At 49.4% G+C, this 24,737-nt stretch overlaps 9 protein-coding genes across 9 annotated transcripts; 3 read left to right on the top strand and 6 right to left on the bottom strand.

Moving 5' to 3' along the window:
* Nucleotides 1-284: 284 nt before the first annotated feature.
* On the bottom strand, nucleotides 285-2,244 carry N7471_000941 (uncharacterized protein; the record flags this gene model as incomplete). The annotated part of the gene is made up of 5 exons (XM_057273662.1): nucleotides 285-656; nucleotides 749-1,081; nucleotides 1,131-1,287; nucleotides 1,354-1,863; nucleotides 2,024-2,244. The coding sequence occupies 5 exons, from the start codon at nucleotides 2,242-2,244 to the stop codon at nucleotides 285-287; spliced, it is 1,593 nt and encodes a 530-aa protein (XP_057141841.1).
* Nucleotides 2,245-2,777: 533 nt separating this feature from the next.
* On the bottom strand, nucleotides 2,778-4,268 carry N7471_000942 (MT-A70 family; the record flags this gene model as incomplete). Its single annotated transcript, XM_057273663.1, has 1 exon — nucleotides 2,778-4,268. The coding sequence occupies one exon, from the start codon at nucleotides 4,266-4,268 to the stop codon at nucleotides 2,778-2,780; it is 1,491 nt and encodes a 496-aa protein (XP_057141842.1).
* Nucleotides 4,269-4,860: 592 nt separating this feature from the next.
* Nucleotides 4,861-5,264, bottom strand: N7471_000943 (uncharacterized protein; the record flags this gene model as incomplete). Its single annotated transcript, XM_057273664.1, has 2 exons — nucleotides 4,861-4,866; nucleotides 4,938-5,264. 2 exons carry the CDS (start codon nucleotides 5,262-5,264, stop codon nucleotides 4,861-4,863), a joined length of 333 nt encoding a protein of 110 aa, XP_057141843.1.
* Nucleotides 5,265-5,302: 38 nt separating this feature from the next.
* On the bottom strand, nucleotides 5,303-8,508 carry N7471_000944 (putative RNA binding protein Jsn1; the record flags this gene model as incomplete). Its single annotated transcript, XM_057273665.1, has 2 exons — nucleotides 5,303-8,222; nucleotides 8,288-8,508. The coding sequence occupies 2 exons, from the start codon at nucleotides 8,506-8,508 to the stop codon at nucleotides 5,303-5,305; spliced, it is 3,141 nt and encodes a 1,046-aa protein (XP_057141844.1).
* A 2,108-nt stretch (nucleotides 8,509-10,616) lies between these two features.
* On the top strand, nucleotides 10,617-13,006 carry N7471_000945 (putative signal transducer; the record flags this gene model as incomplete). Its single annotated transcript, XM_057273666.1, has 2 exons — nucleotides 10,617-12,570; nucleotides 12,630-13,006. The coding sequence occupies 2 exons, from the start codon at nucleotides 10,617-10,619 to the stop codon at nucleotides 13,004-13,006; spliced, it is 2,331 nt and encodes a 776-aa protein (XP_057141845.1).
* Nucleotides 13,007-14,412: 1,406 nt separating this feature from the next.
* Nucleotides 14,413-16,622, top strand: N7471_000946 (uncharacterized protein). The gene is made up of 5 exons (XM_057273667.1): nucleotides 14,413-14,529; nucleotides 14,656-15,112; nucleotides 15,239-15,298; nucleotides 15,445-16,507; nucleotides 16,569-16,622. Exons 2-4 carry the CDS (start codon nucleotides 14,904-14,906, stop codon nucleotides 16,169-16,171), a joined length of 996 nt encoding a protein of 331 aa, XP_057141846.1. The 5' UTR covers nucleotides 14,413-14,529; nucleotides 14,656-14,903; the 3' UTR covers nucleotides 16,172-16,507; nucleotides 16,569-16,622.
* A 351-nt stretch (nucleotides 16,623-16,973) lies between these two features.
* N7471_000947 (uncharacterized protein) lies at nucleotides 16,974-17,827 on the bottom strand (the record flags this gene model as incomplete). The annotated part of the gene is made up of 2 exons (XM_057273668.1): nucleotides 16,974-17,036; nucleotides 17,162-17,827. 2 exons carry the CDS (start codon nucleotides 17,825-17,827, stop codon nucleotides 16,974-16,976), a joined length of 729 nt encoding a protein of 242 aa, XP_057141847.1.
* Nucleotides 17,828-20,099: 2,272 nt separating this feature from the next.
* On the bottom strand, nucleotides 20,100-20,437 carry N7471_000948 (uncharacterized protein; the record flags this gene model as incomplete). The annotated part of the gene is made up of 2 exons (XM_057273669.1): nucleotides 20,100-20,347; nucleotides 20,368-20,437. 2 exons carry the CDS (start codon nucleotides 20,435-20,437, stop codon nucleotides 20,100-20,102), a joined length of 318 nt encoding a protein of 105 aa, XP_057141848.1.
* A 2,030-nt stretch (nucleotides 20,438-22,467) lies between these two features.
* On the top strand, nucleotides 22,468-22,961 carry N7471_000949 (uncharacterized protein; the record flags this gene model as incomplete). Its single annotated transcript, XM_057273670.1, has 2 exons — nucleotides 22,468-22,568; nucleotides 22,742-22,961. The coding sequence occupies 2 exons, from the start codon at nucleotides 22,468-22,470 to the stop codon at nucleotides 22,959-22,961; spliced, it is 321 nt and encodes a 106-aa protein (XP_057141849.1).
* Between the last annotated feature and the right edge of the window lie 1,776 nt (nucleotides 22,962-24,737).

Raw genomic sequence — 24,737 nt, forward strand, 5'->3', positions numbered from 1 at the left:
CCGGTGGATTCGGAATGAGTGGTTTTCAAGGTGTTTCTGGATCTGGTATTCGGATAGAGGGGATGTCTTTCTTGAGCTGTGCCTTGAAGGCAGTGGTATGTTATTAAGTACATTTAATGATATGTGTCTGTGTCTGTCATTCCGCTGAAAAATAGTCAGGATATACTGGGATGTGATGTATATATACATGCCCAGGTATATCTAGTGTATCCAAATATCGCACACTTTTTGCTCTTCAATCACAACGCCGACCCTCTTCAGGACGAAAAGGTCAGCCCTGTAGTCTACTTCCTCGGGGGCTCCGTGATATCAACAGCAGAAGAAATCACAGAATCGGTATTAGTAGTAACAGCTGTTTTCTCACCAGCCTCCTCGCTGGGAATCAATTGGCCGTTTTGCGGGACAGAATTGCCCTGTTTACCAATTGTCAAGAACGGCACCAAAAGCAGACACACCCCCGAAGCCGCAGCCGCAAACCAGTAAACCGAGAGGTAAGGCTGAATCGCAGGCGAGGTGGCGGTCATGCGAAGAGCGACCGAGCTTTGAACAGAAGTAGCAATGCCAAGGCCCAGGTTGGTACACAACTTGTTGACAGTGTTGAAGATGCCGCCGGCGATGGATTGCTGGGATGGTGGTAGGGTGGACATCACGTACATCTAGATGAAGTTAGTCAATCCCCAAAGACAGAACATATTGCAGAAAGACAAGGAATTAAGGAATAGAAAAAAACACGGGCGGCTGGACGTACATTTGTGACGTTGAATTGAATGTCAGCACCAACAACGACAAGAACTAGCGCTGGGAATATAAATGCCCAGTAGCTAGCTTCTTCCTTCATGAAGCTTAGGATAAGGAACGCGGCTGTGTATGCCAGTGCTCCGATGCCGGTTAGTATTTTGTTGCTTACGCGGTGCAGGACCAGGCCGCAGACGATATTGACCAGCACCCCGCTGACAACCATTGGGAGTAGCTGGACGGTGATCTCAAGGGCAGACAGATGTTTCAAGTTTTGAAGGTAGAGGGAGAGAAAGAAGCTGACGGCAGAGAACCCCATGAAGCCAAGGCAGCAAGTTCCAATGAGCTGAACGGTTAGTTTCGATCTATATTTCCTTGGAAAGTGGAACACATACAAGAGAGAAGTTACGATCTCGCCAAACCCAAAGAGGCATCAGAGGGTATTTCGCAACGGACTGCCAATACAGAAACGCCACGAGAAGGAAAAAGCCCACAATAAACAGGCCAAGGACGTATCCCGTTTTCCAGCCATCTGGTGCATCTGCAGCCAGACTATAAAAGTAGTCAGCGGGAAGCCCAAGAACATTGGTATAAAATTCACCAGGGAAAAAAACATACGAAAGCGAACTCGAAAAGAACGCAAATCCAACAACAACCAATGCCGTTCCAAGAATATCAAACTGCTTCAAAGCCTGGACACTCAACGGCGTCCTAGTAAACCCATCAGCGGGCACCGTCCACACAGTCAAAACGGTAAAGATAGCATAGACAACAGCAAGAGTCCAGAACGAAGCGCGCCAGTTATACAAATGCGCCGCAACACCGGAGATGATCATGCCGCCGACAAAACCCAGCGGGTTTCCCGCGCTGAAACAGGCAAACGCGAGGTTCTTGCGCTTTGAGGGCTTCTCATAAGTAGCGCCCAGGGCGCCGACCGCGGGTGGGACGACGGCGGCTGCGAATAAACCTAAAATTCCCGAGAAGACATCCATGTATATGGCGTTTGTTGCAAAGCCGGCGATGAGTAGCGAGATGGTGAATCCGCCCATACCGATAATGAAGAGGACCTTGCGTCCGAACATGTCGGCTAGCTTCCCGAAGGTGAGGAGGAAGGCGCCGCTTGTGAGGCTGTTGGGGTTGAGTGCATGGTTAGTAGTGTATGTTGTATGTTGTATATTGGGTGATGGTATGATAGTATGATGTATGTATATGGGAACAGGAAGAGATCCAAATCATATAAAAAACGGGGCAAACTCAAATCTAGTAGAAAAATGTGGGGAGAACTTACGAAGCACCGGCATTGATCCAGGTGATTTCAGCAGAATTCATATGTAAATCCTTGCCAATAGATGCGGTTACTCCCACGATACAGCCCTGGAAGAATGACTGCTGGCCAATGGCCATCGTGGCAGTTAGGACGAAGAGAACTTCTTGGAATGTGCTGGTGAAGCATTTTGGACGCTCCGAACTGTCATTGATCCCTGAACCATTTTCTTGGTCTTTGGCCATTTCTGAAAAATCTTCCAGGACAGAAGATTTGCGTTTGGAAAAATCTGTCTATGTTGTATTCGATGAGGCTGAATTGGTTTCGGCAGGTTTACAACATAGGGGTCGCACAGAGGTCAATCTGAGCGAGAGTCTTTCCACGTTTCTGAAAGGATATATAGAGTGATAGAAATTAAGATGCCATTTTATTACTGCAATTGAGTCACTAGATGTTGCAATTGCAATCAAAAATATGTAAATCAAAAATATTATGTATTTTGTCAGCGCGGCGGACGTTCCGCGCTGATCGGGATGAAATAAATTCTCGAAGGAATAAGCGGCCCCACGGTGCCCGCCGGTGTGTTCCTCTATGTGTATGTACCTAATGTATGTATGCATCACTAATTATATACAACCTGATGCACCAAGTACCATGACCCCATATACATAAGCGCTGAGTCAATAGGTTACCCCCGCTTGTTGACAGTATTGGAAATCACCTCAATGTAACGCATTTGGCCGACCTCAAAACCTGATTTTTGCATAGTCATGCACATTCATGCATAGTCTGTATCCCTCTGCCTCCTATTATCAACCCAGCACTCACTGGCATTGAACCGGAGGACTTCATTACCAGCAGCCCACCAACCAGCCGTCAAGTTGCGTGCAAACACCTCGAGGGCAGAATACTCCTGGAGTTGACCAGCCTCGGTGAAAAACACTTTCTCAAAAATAGATTTCAGGCTTGGTTTACGAGAATGCAAGTCTGGAACCGCAGCGATGACCCGTCTCGTGGTAATAGCCTCACTCATGCGCGTCAGGTCATCCATTTGAGACAGGGGTGGTGCGTTATTGGCGTTAGCGTTGACGTTGACATTGACATTAAGGCCACTCTTGCGGCCAATGACAAGGATCTCATACGGTTTTCGCCAGAGACCGTCCAGTGCTGAGATCGGTTGTCCGTCCCACGTAGTCTTGACCCAGATCCATTCCTCGCAGATGCAAAAGCCAGCCCCGCTCAAGGCCTTGTATGCTGCTCGTCGGGCTTTTTCCGCATTCGTGATCCATATAGCAGCTATAGACTGTTCGCTTTGGATTGGGGAGCCGGTGTGAGATTCTGATGGACGTAGCCCCTGTCTTGTTGTGGGGTCGTGCGAGTGTACACGGAGTATATCTCGTAATCCTTCGGTAAGCATATCCATCTCGGAATAGTGATGTGTTTGGTAGTGTCTGCTGCGTCGCACGGATTTGTTTGGCCAGGGCGGGTCCATGAGGATGAGATTGAACTTTTGGTGCTCCGGGAGTCCGGGGATAGGATAGTTATTTGATGTAGATGGACGGTCGACTTCAGTTTGGAATAGAGGCAGTGTACAAAGCACAAAGCTCGACTTAGGTGGGACCATGTATTCACACGGAGAATTCGATTCATCACCCTGCCAGCTTCCAACCCTGATGATTGCGGGCTCTGGTGATGGATTCTTGACAATTGCAAGATCTGATAAAGATTCGAAGTCATTGGGCGAGGTAGTCGATAGAATCATTGGTGGGTCATTTTTTGTCGAAACATGGTCGTCCGGTGCAGACTCTAAGCACGTATAATCGTTTCCCCTCCGCCGCTTCCGTGGATGCTGATTCGGCGCTCTACTATGAGATTCAGTATCACTAGGCACAGCTCGAGCCTCACACCATCGGCGATCACGGGAAAACCCAGCCTTGATAGTTTCGAGAGAATCCCTCACGAGTGGCAGTATCAGTTCCGAGTGGAACCGCCTCTCGGAGATAGGAATGGTGTCGAGGACCTTCGCGAGAGCAGCTGGTTTTTTGGGCTCGGTAGAAGGGAATGGCTCTTTTATAGGTGAGCATGAAAGTAGGTTCAGTATCTTCCTGTGTGTGTTCTTTTCTGTTCCTGGACTTGATTCTGGGGCTGGTTGTTGGTGTGGTGTTGCCCTCCCTTCTTGCGCGAGCGCAATGGAATGCGGGATGTCGAGGAGATATATATTTGTGTCCTGGAAGAGAATTGCAGTCTCCTCTTGAGTAGTATTGCTCATCCTGGACCTTGTCTTTCCCTTGTTGGTGATGGTGAAAATGAGCGATGGATTGCACCGGGTAGTTGTGGAGGTTTCAGCTCTCAGCCTCATATAAATTCAACGGAGGGATTTCGATAAAGTTGATTTTTTTCAATTCGATTAGATTCGATTTATTAACATTCACTGCAATATAGTCTCTTTTCACATCTGCATCAATTCACTATGCTCCACTAGGCAGCCGACATCTTGATCTTAAAACAATAGACAGAAGAGAAAAAGTCCTATCGTAAGATCACAAGATACAAGGTCATTCAAAAACGCTGAAGATACAAAACTGGGCCTCCACCCAGAGGAGAGACAAGACTTTTTCACCGATTCCCCATGCACAGCCAGTTCCTCTCCCGGGTCCGATTCTCCCCTGCCGGCGATCCAGCGTCCGATCAGGGCGAAGAGATAGGACAGTGAAATCACAACACGTAGCTAGATAAATCCGCTTGGTCTCCATGAGAAACTTCAAAAATGAGAAAAAAAAATAAGAAGAAAAGATGATCAAGAAAATTTATACATGTAGATGGGAAGGCAGGTCGATTAGAAATCATACGCGAAGATGGGATCAACGCTGGGCGCAAAGGCATGTACGTTAGTATTGCCGCATTACACGGTTTAGGGCCGATCCGAGAATGAACTCACCCGTCCACGTCGGCCTCCGCCCGACTGCCCCTGTACAGGCTGTGCCTGGGGGTAGTATTGCGGAGGGTATTGATACATCTGGGCAGGGTTGACAGCGGGGCTGAACTGTTGGTAGTTGTTCTGGGAAAGCATCGGGTTGGGACTCATCTGGCCCGGTCCGGCGGGCAGCTGGGAAGCCTGCTGCGGCTGCAGAGATCGGAGGTTATCTACAGCAGGCGAGCCAGCTGGGTAGCCGTAGTTGGCGCCCGGCATGCCAGGATAGCCTGTGGAAACGCCACGAGCCTGTGCGGCAAGGAAGGCTTGGTATTGCAGCTGTTGCTGACTCATAGGTTCCTGGCTGTATCCGCCTGCACCGGAAAGACCGCTCAAGTGGTTTCCAAGTCCGTTGCTCGAGTACGGATCAAGGGACGGGGGTTGGAGTGGTCGGCGGAGATAGGACGGTTGTCGGGGTTGTGTCCAAACGTGTTGGGAGTAAACTGTCCATTGTACTGTCTGTCCATGGACGGCTGGGCTGGATAACCTGTGCTTCCCTGGCGAGAGGATTGGCGGTGTTGCGATTTCTCAGGGGTGGAGTTCTCACGTCCATGGTGATGCTCCCGACCACTACCTCGTGAGGAGAGGCCCACTTCATCCATCAGACGCTTATAGCCTTGGCTTGGAGAAGCTTTAAGCTTCGTGAGAACCTTGGACACGTTCTTCACGACTTCAGTCCGCATAGACTCGTCAAAGAACGGGGTGGTCAAGACCTTGAAGATCAGAGTCGCACCAGATGTCTGGTCGCTCAGGATCTTCTCCAAGACTTCATCGCCGGGACTGAAGAAGAGTGCCTTCAGAACAATATCTCGAGCATCCGGCTCGTTGCGCTGGTTGATTACCTTGAGAACAGTCAAGTAGGCAACCTTGTGCGTGCAGAGGTGAACAAGGTGAGGCACAAGTCGAGGGGCCAATACTGTTCGGCGGCGAGGGAATGTGCACGTATCAAGGAACCAAGTGAGCAAAAGAGCTCCGTTGGCATTAGTAGCCAACTGCACACTGTGGAGAGCGATAGCAGATGCAAGCATCCGCTGCTGATCTTTGGTGGCATGGTGGCTTTCGAGACAAGCTCGCATCGCTCGGGCGCCGAAACGTCCCTGGGCGATTTCCCACATTCGGCTGAGCATAGACTCAAAGATAAAGGAATTGAAGGGGCTGGCAAATCGCAGGCAGCACTGCAAGACATAGTTTCCATACTGATCCAAGAAAAGAGGAACAGTGTAAGGGCGGAGAGCATCAACAATCAGCTGCATCTGTCCAGGAGTCTTCGCGACATCAATGATCTTCTGCGCAGCCCAGGTCCCATTCTTGTGGACACCAATTTCGCAGAGATGGGGTGCAATGTGAGACAGCATCTGCTCCTTGGTGGATTCAGAGCAGAATTCAAACAGTTTCTGAACCACGGTGTTGCCCAAATAATCGGACGCTAGCTCTGCAACCTCAGGAAGCATGGCTTCGGCAGTCTCCTCAATCTCTTGGATCGAGCATGCACCATTGTCAATGCGCTTCCGGATGTCACGGAGACGAGGGGCGTCGAACATCCGGGACTGGCTCGTTTCCTGGACCGAGGGGATTTCATCCTCGAAAGCTTTGAACGCGATGGAAATCTGGATACTTGCCGTGATGTTCTTTAAGTCATCTTCACTTGCGCCGAATTCTTGCACGATTTGCATCATCTCAGGCAACAGATCAGCCAGAGCCGGAATCTGAGGGATAACATTAGCGTTATCCGCTCGATCTGCCCCATCTGCCGCTGCAAGATTTGATCTGAAGTTTTGGTCAGGAGTTGGAGACGACTGGATGCCATTGGCACCAGGAGTACCGGTGGCCGATGCACCAGGAACCTTGGCGTAACCAATTCTAACGGGGCCTGCGCCTGGGAAAATCTCCTTGCCATTGAGCAGCGACTTAGCTTGGACAGCGCTGTCAAGGCGATCGAAGTTGACAAACCCGCAGTTCTTGTGAGTTAGAACACGGGTCGACTCGATCTTTCCATACATGCCAAAGATGGCCTCCAGGGACGTGACAGTAGTGGATACGGGAATGCTACCAATCCAAAGTGCCCGGGTAGGCCCATCCTGGTTGTTCTCATCTGCCATCTCGCTGGCCTGCCGGCCACCCATGGCGGGAATACCGTTACCGCCGAGATGCATCAGCTGAACTGCCTCGGACAATTCGTCATATTCAACATTCTCGGGAATCTGCAGGTCAGCAGCACTGAAGCTGTTGTCGAGGCGGGAAGGTGTGGCAAGGTAATTGCGGATGGATGATCGCTGGGGAGGCGCCTCCAAAATGCCAGCAGTTCGCGCCCGGGGTCTGCTGACAGAGGCATGGCTGGCAAAAGCCTGAACAGCGAGATTATGCTGGTGAATCTGGGCCTGTGTGGCGGCAAGTTGCGCGGCAGTTGCAGCGGCGGTTGGCGTCATATTGCCAGAGGGAAGTTGGGAGTAACGGTTCTCATATTCGAGATCCTCGTCATCCGCGTACTTCTCCTTAGCATTGACAGAGTATGATCGGAATCGGTTATTGTTCTTCATCATGGCCAACTCAGCCAGGAGTGGTGGCAGCGCAGAGGCTTGCTGTTGCTGTTGCTGCTGCTGTTGCATCAAAGCTTCCATCGAGGGACGTGCAAGAGAGGACATTCCCTGTTGAGGGGTCTCCGCAAGCCCCAAGTAATCCAAGGTCTTCACATCAGTGTCCGCAAGTCCATCCCTCGAGAAAGAAGAGTGGCTGGGCGAAGTCGGCCCTTCCGAAGATCGAATGCTGGTTAAAGTTGTAGCTCTCTCACGACCCGTCGACCAGTTGGTTGAAAACAATGATGGGCCGAAGGGGCCGCCACCTCCCAAAAAGTTGCTTCTTTGCGGCATCGAGCCAGCTCGAAGGCGGGATAGCGATGCTGGGTTGGCCACACCAGTTGAACTCGCAACCTTGGAACTTGTATCTATCCCGGAAACACCGGGAGGTCTAAAAGGACTAGTTGAGGGTGTTGGTCGTGAGGTCTGCGGCATGTAAGGCTGCTGAAGGTCCATCTCATTCAGTGTCCCCATTGGAGGGAAACGAGATGGGACCGTTCCAGCGCGAGCTCGGCGGCCAGGGCTGTCCATAGAGCCATTGGTGGTAGGAACCAAATCGGGAAAGCTATCTTGACTCGGCGATTCGGGAATATTCTCGCGAAGCGGGGTTGAATGGCCGCTAGTAGGAGGTCCCCAAATACTCGGAGAAATACCTTCTTGCGCTTGAATTTCACGGGCTCTGCGGGAAGAATCAAGGTGTCAGCCAATTGTCGCAGTTTTGTGTCCCACGGGAAGCAAACCTACCGCTTCGAGTACAGGCGTGATGCCAAATCATGAGAAGGGGAGCCAGCCCCAGGCCTCGAACTGCCAATGGACCCCGGAGAAGGTCCAAACGGCATTCTTGGGTTCCCAGACCCGGCCAGATCACTGGGAGAGCTGCGCCCCGTCGAGGTACCCGACATGGGTTGGGTGGTTGGGATGTAATTGAAATTCATCTGACCGTCAGGTCGCGAAACCGGCAACATTATGGATTATCACTTTATGCCTTCAGCAAGGCAGTCCCCGAATCTCTTCCAAAAGTATGACCGCCGCGCGAATGCCAAAATAGAGCAAGGTCGGAACTGAAATGTGAATTCGTTCAAAAGTGTGGGACTGGAATCATGGGACAAAGGATAGAGCGAAGGATCGAGGATATACTAGAAGCAGAAGTCGAAATTAGTTGATGTTCGAAATATGTGTGTTCGTATTGGGGGGTCGCAAAGTGGGAGGGGTCGACAAAGCAATTCCACAAAGTCGAGATGAATCGTGGGGATATTTCGTACCGAGACCGATGCTTTCCAAATGCAAGCACCGCTATGCAGTGTCAAGGTTCTTTGATGATAATCTCACCGTTTGCTCGGGGGTGTATGACAATCTGCGGGTGTCCCAAAGCAATCGAGTTGAGCTAAAAAAAAAAGACGGGTCCTTTTTAATGGTCGTCAAAGGCTCGAAAACACGGCAAATTCACAAGGATGGTCTGGCACGAAGTGCGTCAAGTGAGAAATAAAAGATGGAAAGGATGATCCGGGTCCAAAGGGATTGAGGTGGCTGGAAGTGAGTTAGTGTTGCGCTCCGAGAGTGTCTTCCAACACGAACCGAAAGTTGAATTCACCCTAATAATGCAGAAAGCAAAGGAAAAAAAAGAGAAGTGAGGAAGAAGTCAAAGGGAGGATGAGAAGGGGAGAGGAAAAGAAGGAGAAGATGTTGGGGAGCTGGCCGGATGCCCGAGGAAGATGGCTGTGGTTGGTGGAGGGCCCTCCTTCAGCTTCACCCACAATTCGATTGTTGATTCAGATGAATTTCGATTGAAAATAGGGAATATGATTGAATCATTGGGTGTAATTGGATTGTTTTACTCTATAACTATATGGTTGATTCCATTTTCTATCAAGTTCTGGGATATTCAAGGTGCATAAGTACCTAGACAGACATCTATAAAGTATTTACTTACTGCACGTCTGTACATGCAATCATCCAAACATCCAAACGGGAACAAATATCGGGAATCGGCAGTTCCTCCAGGCGTTTGGCAATGGCACAGCCCCATCGATGTCATTGATTTCCCAAGAAACACCATTCTGGTTGGATATGGTGAGGTATCAACAAATCTAAAGAGGTATACGTTTAGTACAGATACAAGGCTTTTATAACCCCAGCATTCCCTCCAAAAAAAGTCCAATTCAAGGTTTTCTCTCGGAAGAAAAGCGCCCATGGCATGACCACGAAAAGAGAGACAAGAGTGGAAACGAAAAAAGCCCCGCATTCCAGTGCGTCATGTTTCGACGATTGAATCCTTGACAGGATATAGATGAAGCAGGCTCATCACGAATGAGAAGATATCGTTCTAGGGTATGAGATATGATGCAATCAGTCATGTAAGGAGAAGCGACTGAGGGTTCGAAACCAAAGACTGTGTTTTGGGGGCGAGCAAGGGATATGGGTCAGGTACGTGTCCTCGTCCTTGTTCCTTACCAGAGGCGTCAGCTCTGGCGTCCTCTGGGGCTGGTCATAGTGGCTGTGTTAGAGAGGTGACTATCTTGTAGACTAGATATTATCTGCAAATTGCTAGCTTGAAGAACTGTAGGGTGCTTTCTGGATCTGCGAGGTGTTCGCCAAGCTTCCAGAAGAATTCAGTATTGGCGGAAGAACAGGGTGGTTCGTGGTATCGTAGTACATAATAGAGTGGTTTGTCGCTTCTGGGATAATAGTTGAGTAGTATCAGTCACTATGCAATGGGAGTAGGACCAAATAACAATCAGAGAAATCCTGTGTCGTTGCTTCAAGGTCGATGTCAACACGTTATTCAAGACCATTGGTCAGGCCATTTTCTACTCGCCTGAGGCACCAACTTTTCTTTCGCGCCACTTCTTGTTCAAAGCCAATCTCCTTGCCAACTTGCCCGCAACGGTATCTTTCCATCACTTCAACAGCTCATGTTTAATAGTGTGGCAGAATCCACATTCTATATGCTATAATTTTCATAATTTCTGCTGATCATTGACACGCGATTCAAGCATAGTTTCTCGCGCGCGTCCCCTTCTAGCGTCCGATGCTTAATCGTCCATTCTAAGGCACCTGCCACCCCAGTAACACCATGGCCGACATTATGGAAGAAGACCCATCGTCTGGGCTTCCATCTTCGGAGGAAGAGGAGATGCCCGTGGAGTCATTGGTCAGAGGGCGCGCGAAACGAAGTACCGCAGGACTGCACATGTCTGCCCTCCTTGAAGCCGCTGCCGATGATGACCTGGCGCTTCTCTTTGAGGAAGTTGAAGACGATAATGAGTTTGCGGATGTGGTAGACCCCGACGCAGAGGATGAGTTGCTTGAATCGTCGGACGAGGATGAAGACCAAGGACCGAACGCGCAGAACGACTACGAGGGCGAACAGAAACTACAAAAAGACGAGCGCAAGAGGCGCAGAGCCCAGAATGACCTCCGGTTCCAGACCTTGCGCAAACGAGTCAAGATTGACCCGACCGCCCCGTCCACCATGTCCGCCGCTCCTCGTCCGAAGAAAAAGTCAGAGCGCATCTCGTGGATTCCTACTGTGGAGGATGGGCCTACTCGACAATCATCGCGTCGACAGACCATGGTCAACAAGGAGCTTACGCATGCTCGTCTCAAGGACAGCCAGGAGAAACGAGTTCGCATCATCGCTACAATGAAGGAGGCAGAGAAGCGGAAGGCCCATTTGAAGCCGAAAGAGATGACCCAGGAAGATCATCTTGCGGAGGCTGCGAGAGTGGAACGGCTTAATAGCAAAAGTTTGAACCGCTGGGAGCTGTCGGAAAAAAGAAAAGCGGACGAAAGACGAGCGAGGATCGAAGCACTACAAAATCGCCGTCTTGATGGTCCAGTGATTTCCTACTGGAGTGGTGTGGCTACATGGACGAACGGGCGTCTCACACGGGTGGGCAAAATCGAGATCAAACCGAAGACAGATAAAGAAGAATCGAGGAAGAAAAAGAAAGAGAAGGAAGATAAAGAGAAGGCTGCGGCAGAGTCAAAGGCCTTGGGGTCTGCAACCATCGTTGGACCCGTCCCTGCCTCTACCACAGGCACATCACAACCACCACCAGACTTGCATACAGTTGCTGGTCCGGCAAATCCCGCTCTACCTCCTCCCACCTCCACATTAGACCAAAAGACGCCTGAAAACAAGCCACCCGAAAATGCTACAGCCCCGATTGCAGAAAGTACAGACACCCCCGTAGTGTCTTCTGGGGCGAACGCCAGCCAACCAGATGCAAACTCTGCAGAGACGAAGACAATCACCACACCTCCTGCCGAGCGGGGCAAGGACAATGCTGTGGAAGGGAAAGCTCCAGAGGTTGACGCAAATACACCAGTACCACCCTCTGAGCAAGATCAATCAGTCGCCGCCGAGAGGCAGTCGTCCGAGTCGTCCAAACATTCGGAGAGAAAGAGACTTGCTGTGGAAATTCCAGCGTCTCGTCATACATTAGATTCTGCGGGAAATGGTTCTATTCAAAAATTACCTGATCCATCCCCCACTAAGAACGATGCTATGGATATTGATCAACCAGCGGCTGCAGCGGCTGCAGATTCTACCAAGATTAACCAAGAAGTTCCAGAATCAACGGACCAGGCAAGCTTGGCCACTCCGCACGTTGCTCGTGCCCAGCCGAATTTGGTAGAGACCCCGATATCACATGCTGCCGGGATGACTGTACGAGAACAACCGCCACTGGACCAGTCTCGGCCAGTTGAATCGGCCACACCTATCAGCCCTGGTATTGCACTGGCCTCTCAAGCCTCGCCGGCCACTGCAGCACCTAGTCAAGCCACAGTGCCTGAAAATGCCCCAGTTCAGAGCCTAAACCGACCATCCACATTACAGTCCGAATCACAATTATCAAATGGAATGGTGAAGGAATCAGCACAACCAGAAATTCCAGAACCCCCTCCGGTGATTGAGCATACAGGGCGCAGTCTTACGATCTTGGAAAATTTTGATTATGCGACCGCCAACCATCGCAAATACAGCATGTACTTCAACGCCAAAAAGCCTACTCGTTTGACAAGTATGTTGTATCTTTTCGATCCCTTACTAGGAATTTTTAAGGCTAACCTCACATCATAGAAATCTCGTCATCGCTTTGTGTCATCACCTCATTGCCTTCGCGTTACCGCGATCCAGACACCGCTCTTCCCTACGCCAATTCATACGCATATGGGCAAATCCGCCGTCTGCTGTCGGAAGGGTATATCTGGAGCTCGATGCTTGGATGCTTTGTCGGGCCGGCCGAGGCTGCCCGTGGAGTGCCCGAGCGATTTACCGGCAAGCCAGGTCCAGGCACAGTAAAACTGCAGACCGATAAGGATGAGGGCCAGGCCGAGTCGATTACAGGGAAGAGGATGGACAAAATGGCTCTCAACGGCAAGGTTCCTTCGACACCTACCCCGGCCGCGTCTCGAGCAGCGCCTCCAGGGGAGCCAATGGAGATTGATAAAGCATGAGCGATTATTTGTACGATTATTTGTACGATTATTTGTACGATATTTTGTAGATACCCAGATAGAATCGAGACCTAATAGCCCACACGTCAGCATCACCTCTTCTCCACATCGAATAATGGACTTTGTCAAAGACTCAGACTTTTCAACGTCAAAGCTTTACGATTATGATGTATTCTATGTTGACAGATGTCACCAGCCCCACTGAAAAAAAAAAATCAATCCAAGTTCGTCCTGTGATATTTATACCCCGATCTGGCCGATCCAAGGAACCAAATCGGTACCCGGCGGAAAGCAAACGGGAAGGAAAAAAGATCATAAACAAACGCCAAATGGGCAAGTTATCTTCTGATGTAAACAGTAAAGAAAATATCTTCCAATCGTTCTCGAAACAAAGCCCCGGTTTTCCCCATAGACCCGAAACACGAAACACGGAAGATCGACGATTAGCACTTGACTCTGGCCTGGAATGATAGTCCCACATCTGCCCCCCTTCTGACGAGGCCCTGCAACACTTGTCATAGGTAGACGTGTCAATGTGTGTGTCTGTGTGTGTGGCACTTCATATACTAACCCCGCCGAGATTCTCGATTCCTCATCGATCCATTTTTATTATCGCCGTAGCCGGCAGTTATTCTGTTACTACCTAGGTATGTAGTATTTTAACCATTTCGTACAAACCTATGTTGTATGTAAAAATAAAGATATGTGGGCGATGATGTATTCATATCCACCAGTTCACACCATCTGGTTCTGTTTATATGAAATCCTTGAACTCGTCGAGGCATTTATGGCGTCATTTAGAATGTAGTTTCTTCCATGGTATATGGTATGTTGTACACATGCAAAATGTATACAGGTATTAAGTTGTAGATACTGGATTGCCAAGAATGGTGTCAATCTACCGATCACGCCAGATCCGACCCCCTCCGGAGATATGGTCCCTGCGCTACTGCATGCATATACTTGGAAGTCTACATCTGTGCGTTTCAGAGGTCTGGAAACTGAGAAAATGTAGATATGTACCTAATGAAGTGAATAAGTGGTACAAGGCAATGACAATGACAACACCAGAGAAAGGTCCATTTACAAAAATATCGCCGGCTAATTATAGGTAGCCCTGAAGGGCTCCAGGGCTCGTCACAAGTGACTCAGCGCTGGTCTAGATCGGGGATTGCGTGTCGAAGGGGGGCAAGTACCCTGGGAGTACCCGAGAAGTACCCTGGAAGTACTTTTTAGCTTAAATTTGCTGTCGGAGGCGGTCGGAAGTGACTTATCAGGTACTTGGCTCCAAGGGTTCTAGTTCAAAAAGTCTAGACATGATCGTCTCATCCTACCGCAACAGCACGTTTTCCTTTCTTCCCTTCTCTTCAGGGCTTTTTCCCACTTTTGTATATTTATATATTCCACTTCATTCCCCTCTTTTTTTTTTATTAATTCTTTCTGTGTCACCCATTCCTCTTCTTCTACTCAGTCTCAGGTATTTTTGCAACTTTATAGACTTCTCTTCGTATAGACAACCTTTGGTATGTCACGCCTTATCTATATCCCCCCTTATCTCTCCCCACTCACAGGCTAAAGATAGCCTTCCTTGTTGCATCCCGACCTCGGGAGATCAATGTCCTTGTCAGATGCTAACACTACCTTATCAGCATTTCTACTCTTCACCCCACGTTTCTCAATATACATACTCCGGTGTTTTCCATTTTCTCAAAAAAAAAACATTTGTATTCCCAATTGCACCAACTCGGCACATTCCAGTTGGAATCAATACTTTCGACCACAAATCCCTCAGTCTGTGCTTCCCCCAGGGGCCCTTGTGCTCCACACTTGCTCCAGTCTCGGCGATAGAATCTTCTTGATAAGATAGTGAGGCATTTGAAAGCCTTCACCGCCACCCATGACTCAAACAGCCCCCTTTCACCGTCGCTCCCCTTCCTCTCCTCATGTCTCCAAGTCCAAGTCTACTCGTCCAGCTTTACATCGACGAGGGACATCCGGTGCCAACGTCATAATCTCTAAATTGGGCTCGGGACAAAGGGGAGCGAGCAAACCGTCTACGTCTTCGGACGATACTGAATTTGACATGGCCAGCTTCTTGAACTTTTGGTATGTGATCGACCCAAAGCTCTTATCTCTGTATCCTGCAGGGATTATTTCCCTCACATGCCTGTTGCCGTCATTTGTGTTCCATACACCGGTCTTTTCTTCAACATAAAGCTGACCCAATTCCAGCGCCATGTGTGAGAACCAGATTACTGTCCCCAACAACACTTTGTTATATTGTAGCGAAAGGTATGTGACAAATTCCCCTCGGCCTATATTTAGAGCCATTGATATTCTCTCCTCTCCCTCCCTTCTCCCAATTCTCAATTCTTTGTTTGGGACCTGCATCATTATCTTGGCACTCGAATACTTATCATTTCCTTTCATCTATATAGTTGCCGCCGCAAAGACTCCTGCAAACCACTCTCAGCATCATTACCATCTATGTCCTCAATGTCTTCCACTACTACACCACCCGCATCTCCCCCTCTCTCTCCACGCACAATCGTGGCCCCAATGACCCCAACCAGGGTGCCAAGCCACTCAATCCCTGCCATGCGGATACCCAGCCACGTGCATGATGCCAAGTCAGATCTCGACCCCACCGAATGGAAGCCCGTATTAGTGCGCAGCGCCTCATCCCTGGCATCCTCCGAGGCATGGAACTATCTCTCCCAGTTCCACCGCGGCAGCGGCGAGCCCATGCTCTCCCGGCCTGCCGTCCAACGCAGCAGCTCCAGCCTTCCCGCCCTGGTCGGAGATGTGGCACACAGCCACAGTCACGTGCCCAGCTTGATGAACACCCCATCCACCGTGGCCTCGTCCTTCAGCAGCACCGCCTCCGACTACCTGGGCAGCATGTACGAGGCTCAGCGTCCGCTGCCCCCGCGCCACAACCCGTACTTTTCCGGTACGAGTGTGACCAAGGGCGTCGAGCTGGTCGTCCCGCACATCGCGTCTGCGCATGAGGATCTCGGCCCCATCGGTGTCTCGGACAGTGGCTCGATCTTCCCTGCTAGCAGTACTGTGTGGGAAGGTGGCTTGTATGAGAAACGCTCTGCTCCTATCTGCATGGCGCGGGGTATTGGCGGCCGGCCCGCTGAGACTTGCGTGAAGAACTGAATTGAACGAAGTACAATGGGGCTGTTTGCTGTCTCATGAAATGAGATGAGCTCATCTTTGCTCCTTTTTGACTTTGTTTCGTTTCGGTTTATTTCTGCCCCCCGTGGCTGTTCTCTTTTCTTCTTTTCTTTGAATTCTGGGTCCGAGCGAGCTGTGGCTCTTCAGCGTCGAAAATGATATGATCTGATGGATTTTGCTCTTTATTTTATTCCCTACTATCTATCACAGCGAATATAGATTTCTTAATGCGGATATCTCTGGTATCTAGATCAAATGAACCTTATGGAATTATTTTCAACGTCTACCTCTCCACCGGAATTCAATAAATTAAGCAATGTTAGTTTAGTTCTTTAATTCAAGCTTGTTTATTTGTGGATACACCTACTAACAGATCTAGGGTGCTTATCCGTTGTACTTAACTATGTATTCAGCTACATGTAGATATTGTATGCATGTACAATTTACATAGTTGAATCCAGGCTGATAGGTCAGTGGCTGAAGTTAGGGCTACAAGTCAACCTCAGTCTGCCGATGAAACTTCCCACCTCAGACTACTCTTACTTCAGTCTGATGAACAAAACATAACAAAAAGAAATAAATGACTTCTAAGAAAGGCGGACAACACTAAAATATTGATCAAGAACACCCCAACAAAGAAGCACAAGTAAGAATCGAAACAATGGATGAGAAACACCCTGAAACCTTCGAGAGATATCTCATCTGTCCTATGAAGAATAAAGACACCAAATAAACTCATACCCATCTCCCACAAACCAATAAACCCAATATCTATACCAAATCCCTAGAAATCAGAAGTAAAGCAGCACGTATAGCACCCCTTAGCCGGCTTATAGATAGCCATAGCCTGGAATAAAAAAGCGTTAGCAACCCCATATATATATGCACGGATACCACATAGTCAAGATATATATCTATATAACATGCAGGAAAAGTGAAAAGAAAAAAAAAAAAAAGGAAAGAAAAACTCACATAAGGCTCCCCACACTTCGCATCACTCTCATGCTTAAAGCACTCCCCCATACAGAACGCATTCCCCTCATCCTTTCCGTAATTCTTGTTCGGGAAGAGGGGAGGAGGCGCAACCTTCGAACCAGGTTTCAGCGGGTCGACCGGAGCTACGTTGCCAGTTGTTCCGCCGGGGGGTTTGTGGTTGGCTGTATCGAAGGAGGGTCCGTAGTGTCGAGACGATCCATGGGATTTGGACTGGTCTTTGGGTGCGGATCGAGATGCTTCTTCGCGGTGAGGAGCGGGAGTCTGCTGGTCCCGGTGTGCAGCAGACGGTTCAGAGACATCCGGGCTTGGGTGGTTGTAAGCGTATCCAGGGGCCGGGGCCTGGGCCTGGGCAACGGGTGCTTGAGAAGGGCGCACCACGAATGTGCTGTGGATCAGAGGAGATGGCGATGAGGCTGGGGCTTGGATTGGGGTGTAAGGGCTCGCGGCGGTGTTTTGATAGTGCTCGTAGGGACCGTCGTACTCGGCATTTCCGTTGTAGTTGTGGTTGTAGTTCTCGTCCTGGTTCTGGTTGTTGTTTGAGCCTTCGTTGATGTTTTTGAGGTATTCTAGTTCCTCTGGGCCTGGGCCGTATTGCGCTGAAGCGAGAGTCGCGCTCAGGAGGAGGAGGGGGGAAAGATGCATGTTTAAATTGGACTTTCGGTTTTCTTTGCTTTTGCTGTTGCCGTTTTTATTTTATTTTTCTCTGTTTTGATGTGTATAGATGGCGGCTGGTCGTCGTTGGTCGTCGCTGGTTGTTGAGATGGTCGTGTTTGTCGGATGCGGAGGTGCAATCAGCGCGCGGGATCAGAGCTAGCTATTAGTATTTCACGCGTACATTAGGAATGGAGGGTTGTTTTTAGGTGTTGTGTTGGTGGCATTTTTGGGTGGTTGTGGAATGTGGCATTTGTATACATTGGCATGCACAACATAACTCTTATATGACACTGTGTATGAATTAGTTGGGGTAAGATTCTCGAATTGAGTAACTAGTCCATTGGTTCTGTCTAGCTGCTGGCAGTCAACTGCTATTGTTGCGTTTGATTCTGACCTGGCGAGAGGTATGAGCTTGGCTCATCATGTCTGCATACCAACATTCGCGGAAGTGGATTGATAAAGAGGACAGCTGGGATTCTGGTCTGCCTTGATTAGTGTTACTGGGATTAAGCCGCGCGTGTGAATATTGATATAATATACATTGTACGCTGTATGTTGAAAATAAAGTCCACATCCATGCAGCCCCTGGAGATATTATAAAGAGAAACACATTTACTGCCTCAGGCGATGTATCGAGGTCATCGCGTGTTATAAGAGCAACCTTGGAACGTTCAGATCGTATGTACGGTTATTCATGTCCATGGGACAACAAACCTTGGAACTTAGAACCAATGTCGAATCTCAAGGTCATCTGCACCCTGCCGTGGAAACAGGGCATCTGTCATGTTCACGTAGAGTTCTTACGTAAGGCTACCAGCACCTGGGCAGGCTCGGGAAAAGCTCGGATTGATGCTCTGAGAGGCTGAGGTTGGAAAGCTAGCTCATGGGTATTACGAGCCACTGACTCGCTCTCGATGTCCCCCTCACTAATATCCATGTACGTAGATTAGGCTCTGAGTTGGAATATGTCCCCTCTGTGTTTTGTGAACAATAGGGGATCTGCTAAGTCGGACCTGGGAAATGTACTTCCCCTCGAGCCGTGGATGACCCGAGTAACAACAAATCATCTACAAATGAAAACACCGTACCTAGGTACATGCAAAGAGACAGTTAGACCAACTCTGCTTTAGCAGGTTGCCACTTGAGTCCACGGGTGGCTGGACTTAAGAACATTTGGAGCCACTGACGCATGGATCCCCATAAAAAGGACTGACCGCCGTACAATTCTTTAGAGGTTCGACTGTACATGGCAGTAACGGGTCCCTTACCAAGAGCAATATCAAGAGCAATATCAAAGCTTTGCTCTATATTCTGTTGTTAGTACTGGTTTCAGCGACTGCATTGGTGGTCAGTAGTGAGATATGGACCCTGAAGAAGATCCGTCCGACCCGATGACAGGGCATTCTCTCGATGCTTCACATCCACGAGAATTTCCAACGACTGCTAACATCTTCGTATATTGGCGGAGCGCAGTCCGGATTCGAAATTCTTCGTTGGACTTCAGTGCACATTGTAGAACGCAAGTCTGACGCTTATTGCGTATTTCAATGTTGGCGCCGGTGGAGCCCCCCAATAACCTCGCCAGGAACTATTTTCCTCATCATGAGTGGATCCAATTGGACGGGGTGAGTGATAGGGCTTTCCCTTGTCTTCCTTCCCCGGGAAAGGAAACTGCACACCTTGGACCTTCCTTATGATAGCTGCGTGTGTCCTGCCAAGGAGAAATGACAACTGGAAAGTCTCGAGGTAAACTCTCGAGATGAGGTTGTCCCTGGAAAATGTCTGGCATCACTTGGGGACAGGGGTCCTTACTTCCAAGTTAGGTCGAAGGTGTCAAACCCAATCGATCTTGGCTTCGAAGTGGGTGACTCGCACCTGCTTCTCGCTCAAATCTCATACCTACCCTGCCATGATAGATCACCATCACCGATTAGGAAGCCTCACATTGATGGACAAACGACCACAGGAAGAGACTGCCTCGGTCATGCACCGAGCTGACCAAATGGGGCAACTTCCAAGGTTACCGACCGTGCTATGTAATGACTGACTCGGACAGATCGGATGTCACCCAGAAGCTGCAGCGGATGATGACAGCGTTGCCTGTTTTGCCTGTTTTCTGGATGCCTATGAAACCGTGAACAAAGCCAACGTCAATGTCCATCACGAACCCCCGTCGAAAGCCCAACAACACCAACGCAATCTTCAACATGGCCCAGATGAAACCGCCCCGAATCACCGATCGACGCTCCCCTTATTGTGTCTAGCTCAGCTGATCACGGCGTTCTGTGCTCTGTGACAGCACAGACCGTGAGACCCTGTGCTCAAGTTGACATCCGACCCGAAGACGGCCTTCAGAGACGGACTTTTCGATAGCTTGCAAGATCAACGGACATCGTGTCCCTTGCCCTGAACCGACATGGAGCCACATACACTGCATCACTGATGCGCAAAGACGACCCACGACAACGTCCACAAAGAATAGTTTGGTAACGGTGCCCATGGCCCATACTGCACTACCAGTCACTTACTTTCGTTCCCGTTCCCATCCCTGTTCCCGTTCCACGAAACGCCTTTATCAAGCCCACATGGCCCGGACATGGCCCATAAATACCCTTGAGGTGATGACAGAATAGTTGGGGTGGTCTATCAGACTCGAGACACGCAATTCCGCGGCACCAACGACCTGTTCTCTATGGCCAATAACCGAAAAGTGTTGGTATAAAGGACAGATGCCACACCACACTCGTACAGAAGCATATAAGAGCCAGGGGTTGGGTTGGGTTGGTCCATATACCCAAACCAATGCCAGACTCCGCATCAAATGTTGGTTACATGTCACACCCCCAATTGTGATTCAGTCCAGCACCCAGACACTACCACACTGGGTAATATCATGGAGTGTTGGTGAATCGGCCCTCCCATCCAGCCGCGTCCATAATCCCCATAACTGGACAGCCAGGTCATGGGAACACTTATAGCCCCTGTTATTCTTTAAACGGCCAGTAACCGATGCCTAGACAGTCCCACAAGACATTCAAGGTGTGATCCTTTTCAAAGCCTTCGGGGGTCGTGGGATCGGGAACGAAATCTTCGGGATCATGGAATCGATGTCTGACGAGAAGAGCCAACCGCGCTCAACTTTATAGGTGCGGTCGAGTATACGACAATGTATACAGTGTGGATATGGATGGTTCGATTGTCGACAGACAAGAAGGAGAGGGAAAAGGGAGCTTGAATCCAGTCCCGTGGAGAAACGGAATGGGCGCTAACAAAGGGTGTCCTAAACGGAAAGAGCGAGTCAGCACGCAGTTTCTACGAAAGCCAGGTGAATCCCAGACAAGACAGAGAGAACTATACCTCTTCAATGTGTTTTCCTTCGCGTGAAAGAAGACAGAACCCGGTCCCAGGGATGCCCAAGAAACCCGTTCGGGTTGCGACTTGACGAGACAACGTTTCTCCAGATTGTCCAGTATTCACAGCTTCAGCTTCGAGGGATACTAAAAGATCCACGCGTTTGAACGGGTCATCGAGATAGAGGGTCGGATTCCATCTTCACTAAAGACACTTGAAGTCAGCTGGCTTACCGCGAGTTCGAGTCCACCCGAGAGTCCTAGCCATCCCAATTGGCTCCTGTCTCGATTGGAACAGTGGAACGGAAGTGTGCAAATCATTGCCGCTACACCACTCTCCACAAACAAACTACCTTGGGCAGAGAGCCAAAAGTCGCCACGGATGCAAATGCAAGAAGGAATGTCTTTCGCCTCTTTGGAAACGAGGAGCGTGATCTCGGCAAATCCGAATACAAAAGACAAATCCAGAGCCCTCAACTTCTCATCGATTTTTCCGGCAAAACCAACAGACCAGAATCAAAGCTCAAAGCCGAAAAGCCTTGGGGGAAAAAAATAATAGAAAAGCATGAGCTGAGGCTGGCCCAAATATACTTGAACGATCCATCCCCATGGAGAGAAAAGCACGACGATTGGCTGGCAATTTTTTCCGGCAGATTTCAAGGTCTTAAACAATGAACAATTGAACAACGATGCAATTCTTTTTTTTGGGCTCTTTTTTATTCTGAACGAAATCCCGAAATTCCGAAATTACCAACGTTAATCCAAGGCCTGAGAGCCCTATGAAGTATAGGACTTCTATTTCTCGTCCTGTTGTCGTTGGAGGCAACCTGCATCCCCTCAAGTACCTTCTTTTTTAAAAGGTCCCGCCTTTCTCTCTTTGACCTCTCGAGTTTCATCAAATCCCATCTCCGAACCTTTCTACGAATTCTATGTATGAGGCTATCTTCTTCCCAGCTGGGTGACACTTGTCTATAAAAACGTATGGCCGACCGCTCTGTGCCCCCCAACCCCTCATACCTTGTCAATATTCATACTTCACCCTCTTAAACGTTTTCCCCATTCTTCCATTAGAATCTGTCCATTTCTCCCCCAAAATGCCAGTAGTCCGGTTACTAACTGCTACAAATGTTGTGATATTCTATAGGTAGACACAGGCGAATACCAGGAACCCTCATATGATCAGCTTCGAGCAACGATAGCCCCAAACCATCCCCAACACTCTTCCCACATAAGAACAGAACCCCCCTGACAGCACACCTCACCCAGTCCAAACACAAGATGTCAGGCCGCACCCCAGCGACCTCCACAAACGGCCAAGGAGGCCCAGGAGACCGCAACGGAGACCATCAGACCGTGTCGGCACACGAGAATGTAGCAGGGTGAGTAGTCGTCGTTCCCGATCAGCCCCAAATTGCAAAAGACTTTCTCCTCCATTCTCTCTTACCTTCCACTGTTTCTCTCCCCCGAACACATCTTCCTCATCCCCGTAAACAAAACCCCTTCCGGCAATGCTTAAATGATCGGAAGCTGAGATCTCGTGACCCCCCACCAGCCTGAACAGCGAACTCGCCAGCGACTTATCTCAGCGCCGCCAGCAGATCCGCCAGCAGGAACTCGACTTGAATTACTACCGCAAGTTCCTGGAAGACTTGGTCACCGTCATGCGCGACGCTCATAGCGATGCTGTTGCTCAGCTCGTCTTGCTTATTCGCTCTGGGGCGTCGAACGAGCAGATCCACGTCGCCCTTCAACGCGTCCAGGACGAGATATGATGTCGCTCTCTTCTGCTTTTGACCTTACAATGAGAACCTGCGCTGTGGTTCGTGGGTTTCCGCAATTGTTAGCACTTTTTGTGCCTTGGAGTGTGGCCCAGCGAATTGGGGGTTGTTGGCATAATCGTGCACCATTCATGCATATTGATGTCTTCTAGGAGAACAATCATGAGATGAGAGTGCCCTTCTTTTTTTCTTTTGCCTGGGTCTTGGAAAAGGCAGAAAACAAATTAAATGCTGCAAGTCGAGTGGTAGTCGATATAGCACACGCTTTTTTTCTTTTTTTTTCACATACATGTTCTTTCCTGAGGTAGTTTGCCATCCGGGATTTGAATGGTGGGTTGTGTTTTGTCACAAGTATTATCGGGGTATGTATTAATTAGGGTTGTTGAAAAAGGAAAAGGAAAAATGATTGACGACGGTGTGTCCGACTCAAAGAGCAAGAAAGGGGAAAAAGGGAAAAGAAAAGCACTTGTACCCAGTTCCAACGACAGGAGGCAGTGCTGGGCCAACAGCTGTGATCTCGTTGACATGAAACATGCTATATGCCTCAGATGCCCATGTCAAGTTGAAAATACCTTACCAAACACCGGTATGAGAAGTGAAATACGGCCAACACTTTTAGTGCCAGCAGCCACTAACCCAAAGTGAGCGGAACCCAATGAAAGCCCATCGACCGGTGCAGGGGGAAACGTCATCTCCGGACGATGCAAAGAACATCGGAACAGGGTTGAGAAATGATACGAACATCAAGGTCGACGTTTTGAACAACGCGGGACAGTGCCGAGATTGAGCTGCATCTGTCTCCATGGGGGCGAGTTGCGGTTGTCAGAACGTGGAAAGAGGAAAACGGGGACACAAGTACGTCGTCGATGTTGCGCGCGTCTATATGATGGTACACTGTCCAAAATACGGGACAAACACAGTTCTATTCTTGCTCCCTTGGACATTGGAAACAGAACCTAGGGCTGCTTGGGCGTTTCTCAAAGTGGCCGAGTGGAATGGGTAACCCTGTGGGCTCACGGATTCTATCTCCGTGCGGTTTCGAGCAATGGAAGCACAGGATAGAGTGGATCACCCTTGCGCGCAGCGCTTCTTTTCCTGTAGACGGAGACGCTTCTCTTTTCTCTTACGCTATGCTAGTGATACCGGAAAGCTTTGCTGGTCTGTTTTGAAAAGAGGCTGTACTAACCCAGGTCACGATTGACTTCGGGATCATCTTTGCACTGTCCGTCTCTGTTCTTGTAGACGGAGAGAGACCGAGACTCTCTTCTTCTCTCACTCCCTTGCCTAGACACAAGAGTTGCAAGTCTCTTTTCATTTCTTTTGAAAGAAAAGCCCGTACTAACCCATCTCCCATCGTCGGCTGTGCGAGATGATGAGAGGAGGTGGACCAGTGACAGGGTTTCCCGTGACCCGAAACAACTCGGTAGGATGACATCACGCTGATTCGATCCCCCGTGACCGTGACCAGACTTCGTCCAATTCGATCTCGATTCCGATGTTTTTCTATACGACGACAAACCCATGTCCCATCCTCGATCACAGCCGTGCCGTGACGATACCCGTTCCCTACTGATCGCAACCTGGTTCGCAGCGGACCAGCATCACCAGACCAAGACGGCCGGATCCCATCGATGGCTCTGTTTGTTGTAGCTAGAGCTCGAATCCAACACCAACACCAAATCTCACCGGTCAGGGGGCGATGGAGACGCAGAACGCACGGCAGATCGTGTCACGCCGCGCGTGAACAGCCGTGTTCTGAATCTAGCTAAA

This window comes from Penicillium samsonianum, assembly GCF_028829775.1.
Source record: "Penicillium samsonianum strain IBT 33392 chromosome Unknown utg000001l_segment0_segment0, whole genome shotgun sequence".
NCBI classification, from domain to species: domain Eukaryota; kingdom Fungi; phylum Ascomycota; class Eurotiomycetes; order Eurotiales; family Aspergillaceae; genus Penicillium; species Penicillium samsonianum.

What these genes read in the sequence shown, in the direction of transcription:
- N7471_000946 (XM_057273667.1), top strand. Translation starts at nt 14,904, where the DNA reads ATGACTCAAACAGCCCCCTTTCACCGTCGCTCCCCTTCCTCTCCTCAT. An exon ending in GCCAGCTTCTTGAACTTTTG is followed by an intron (nt 15,113 to 15,238) that starts GTATGTGATCGA and finishes ACCCAATTCCAG; the next exon opens with CGCCATGTGTGAGAACCAGA. An exon ending in TTGTTATATTGTAGCGAAAG is followed by an intron (nt 15,299 to 15,444) that starts GTATGTGACAAA and finishes TCATCTATATAG; the next exon opens with TTGCCGCCGCAAAGACTCCT.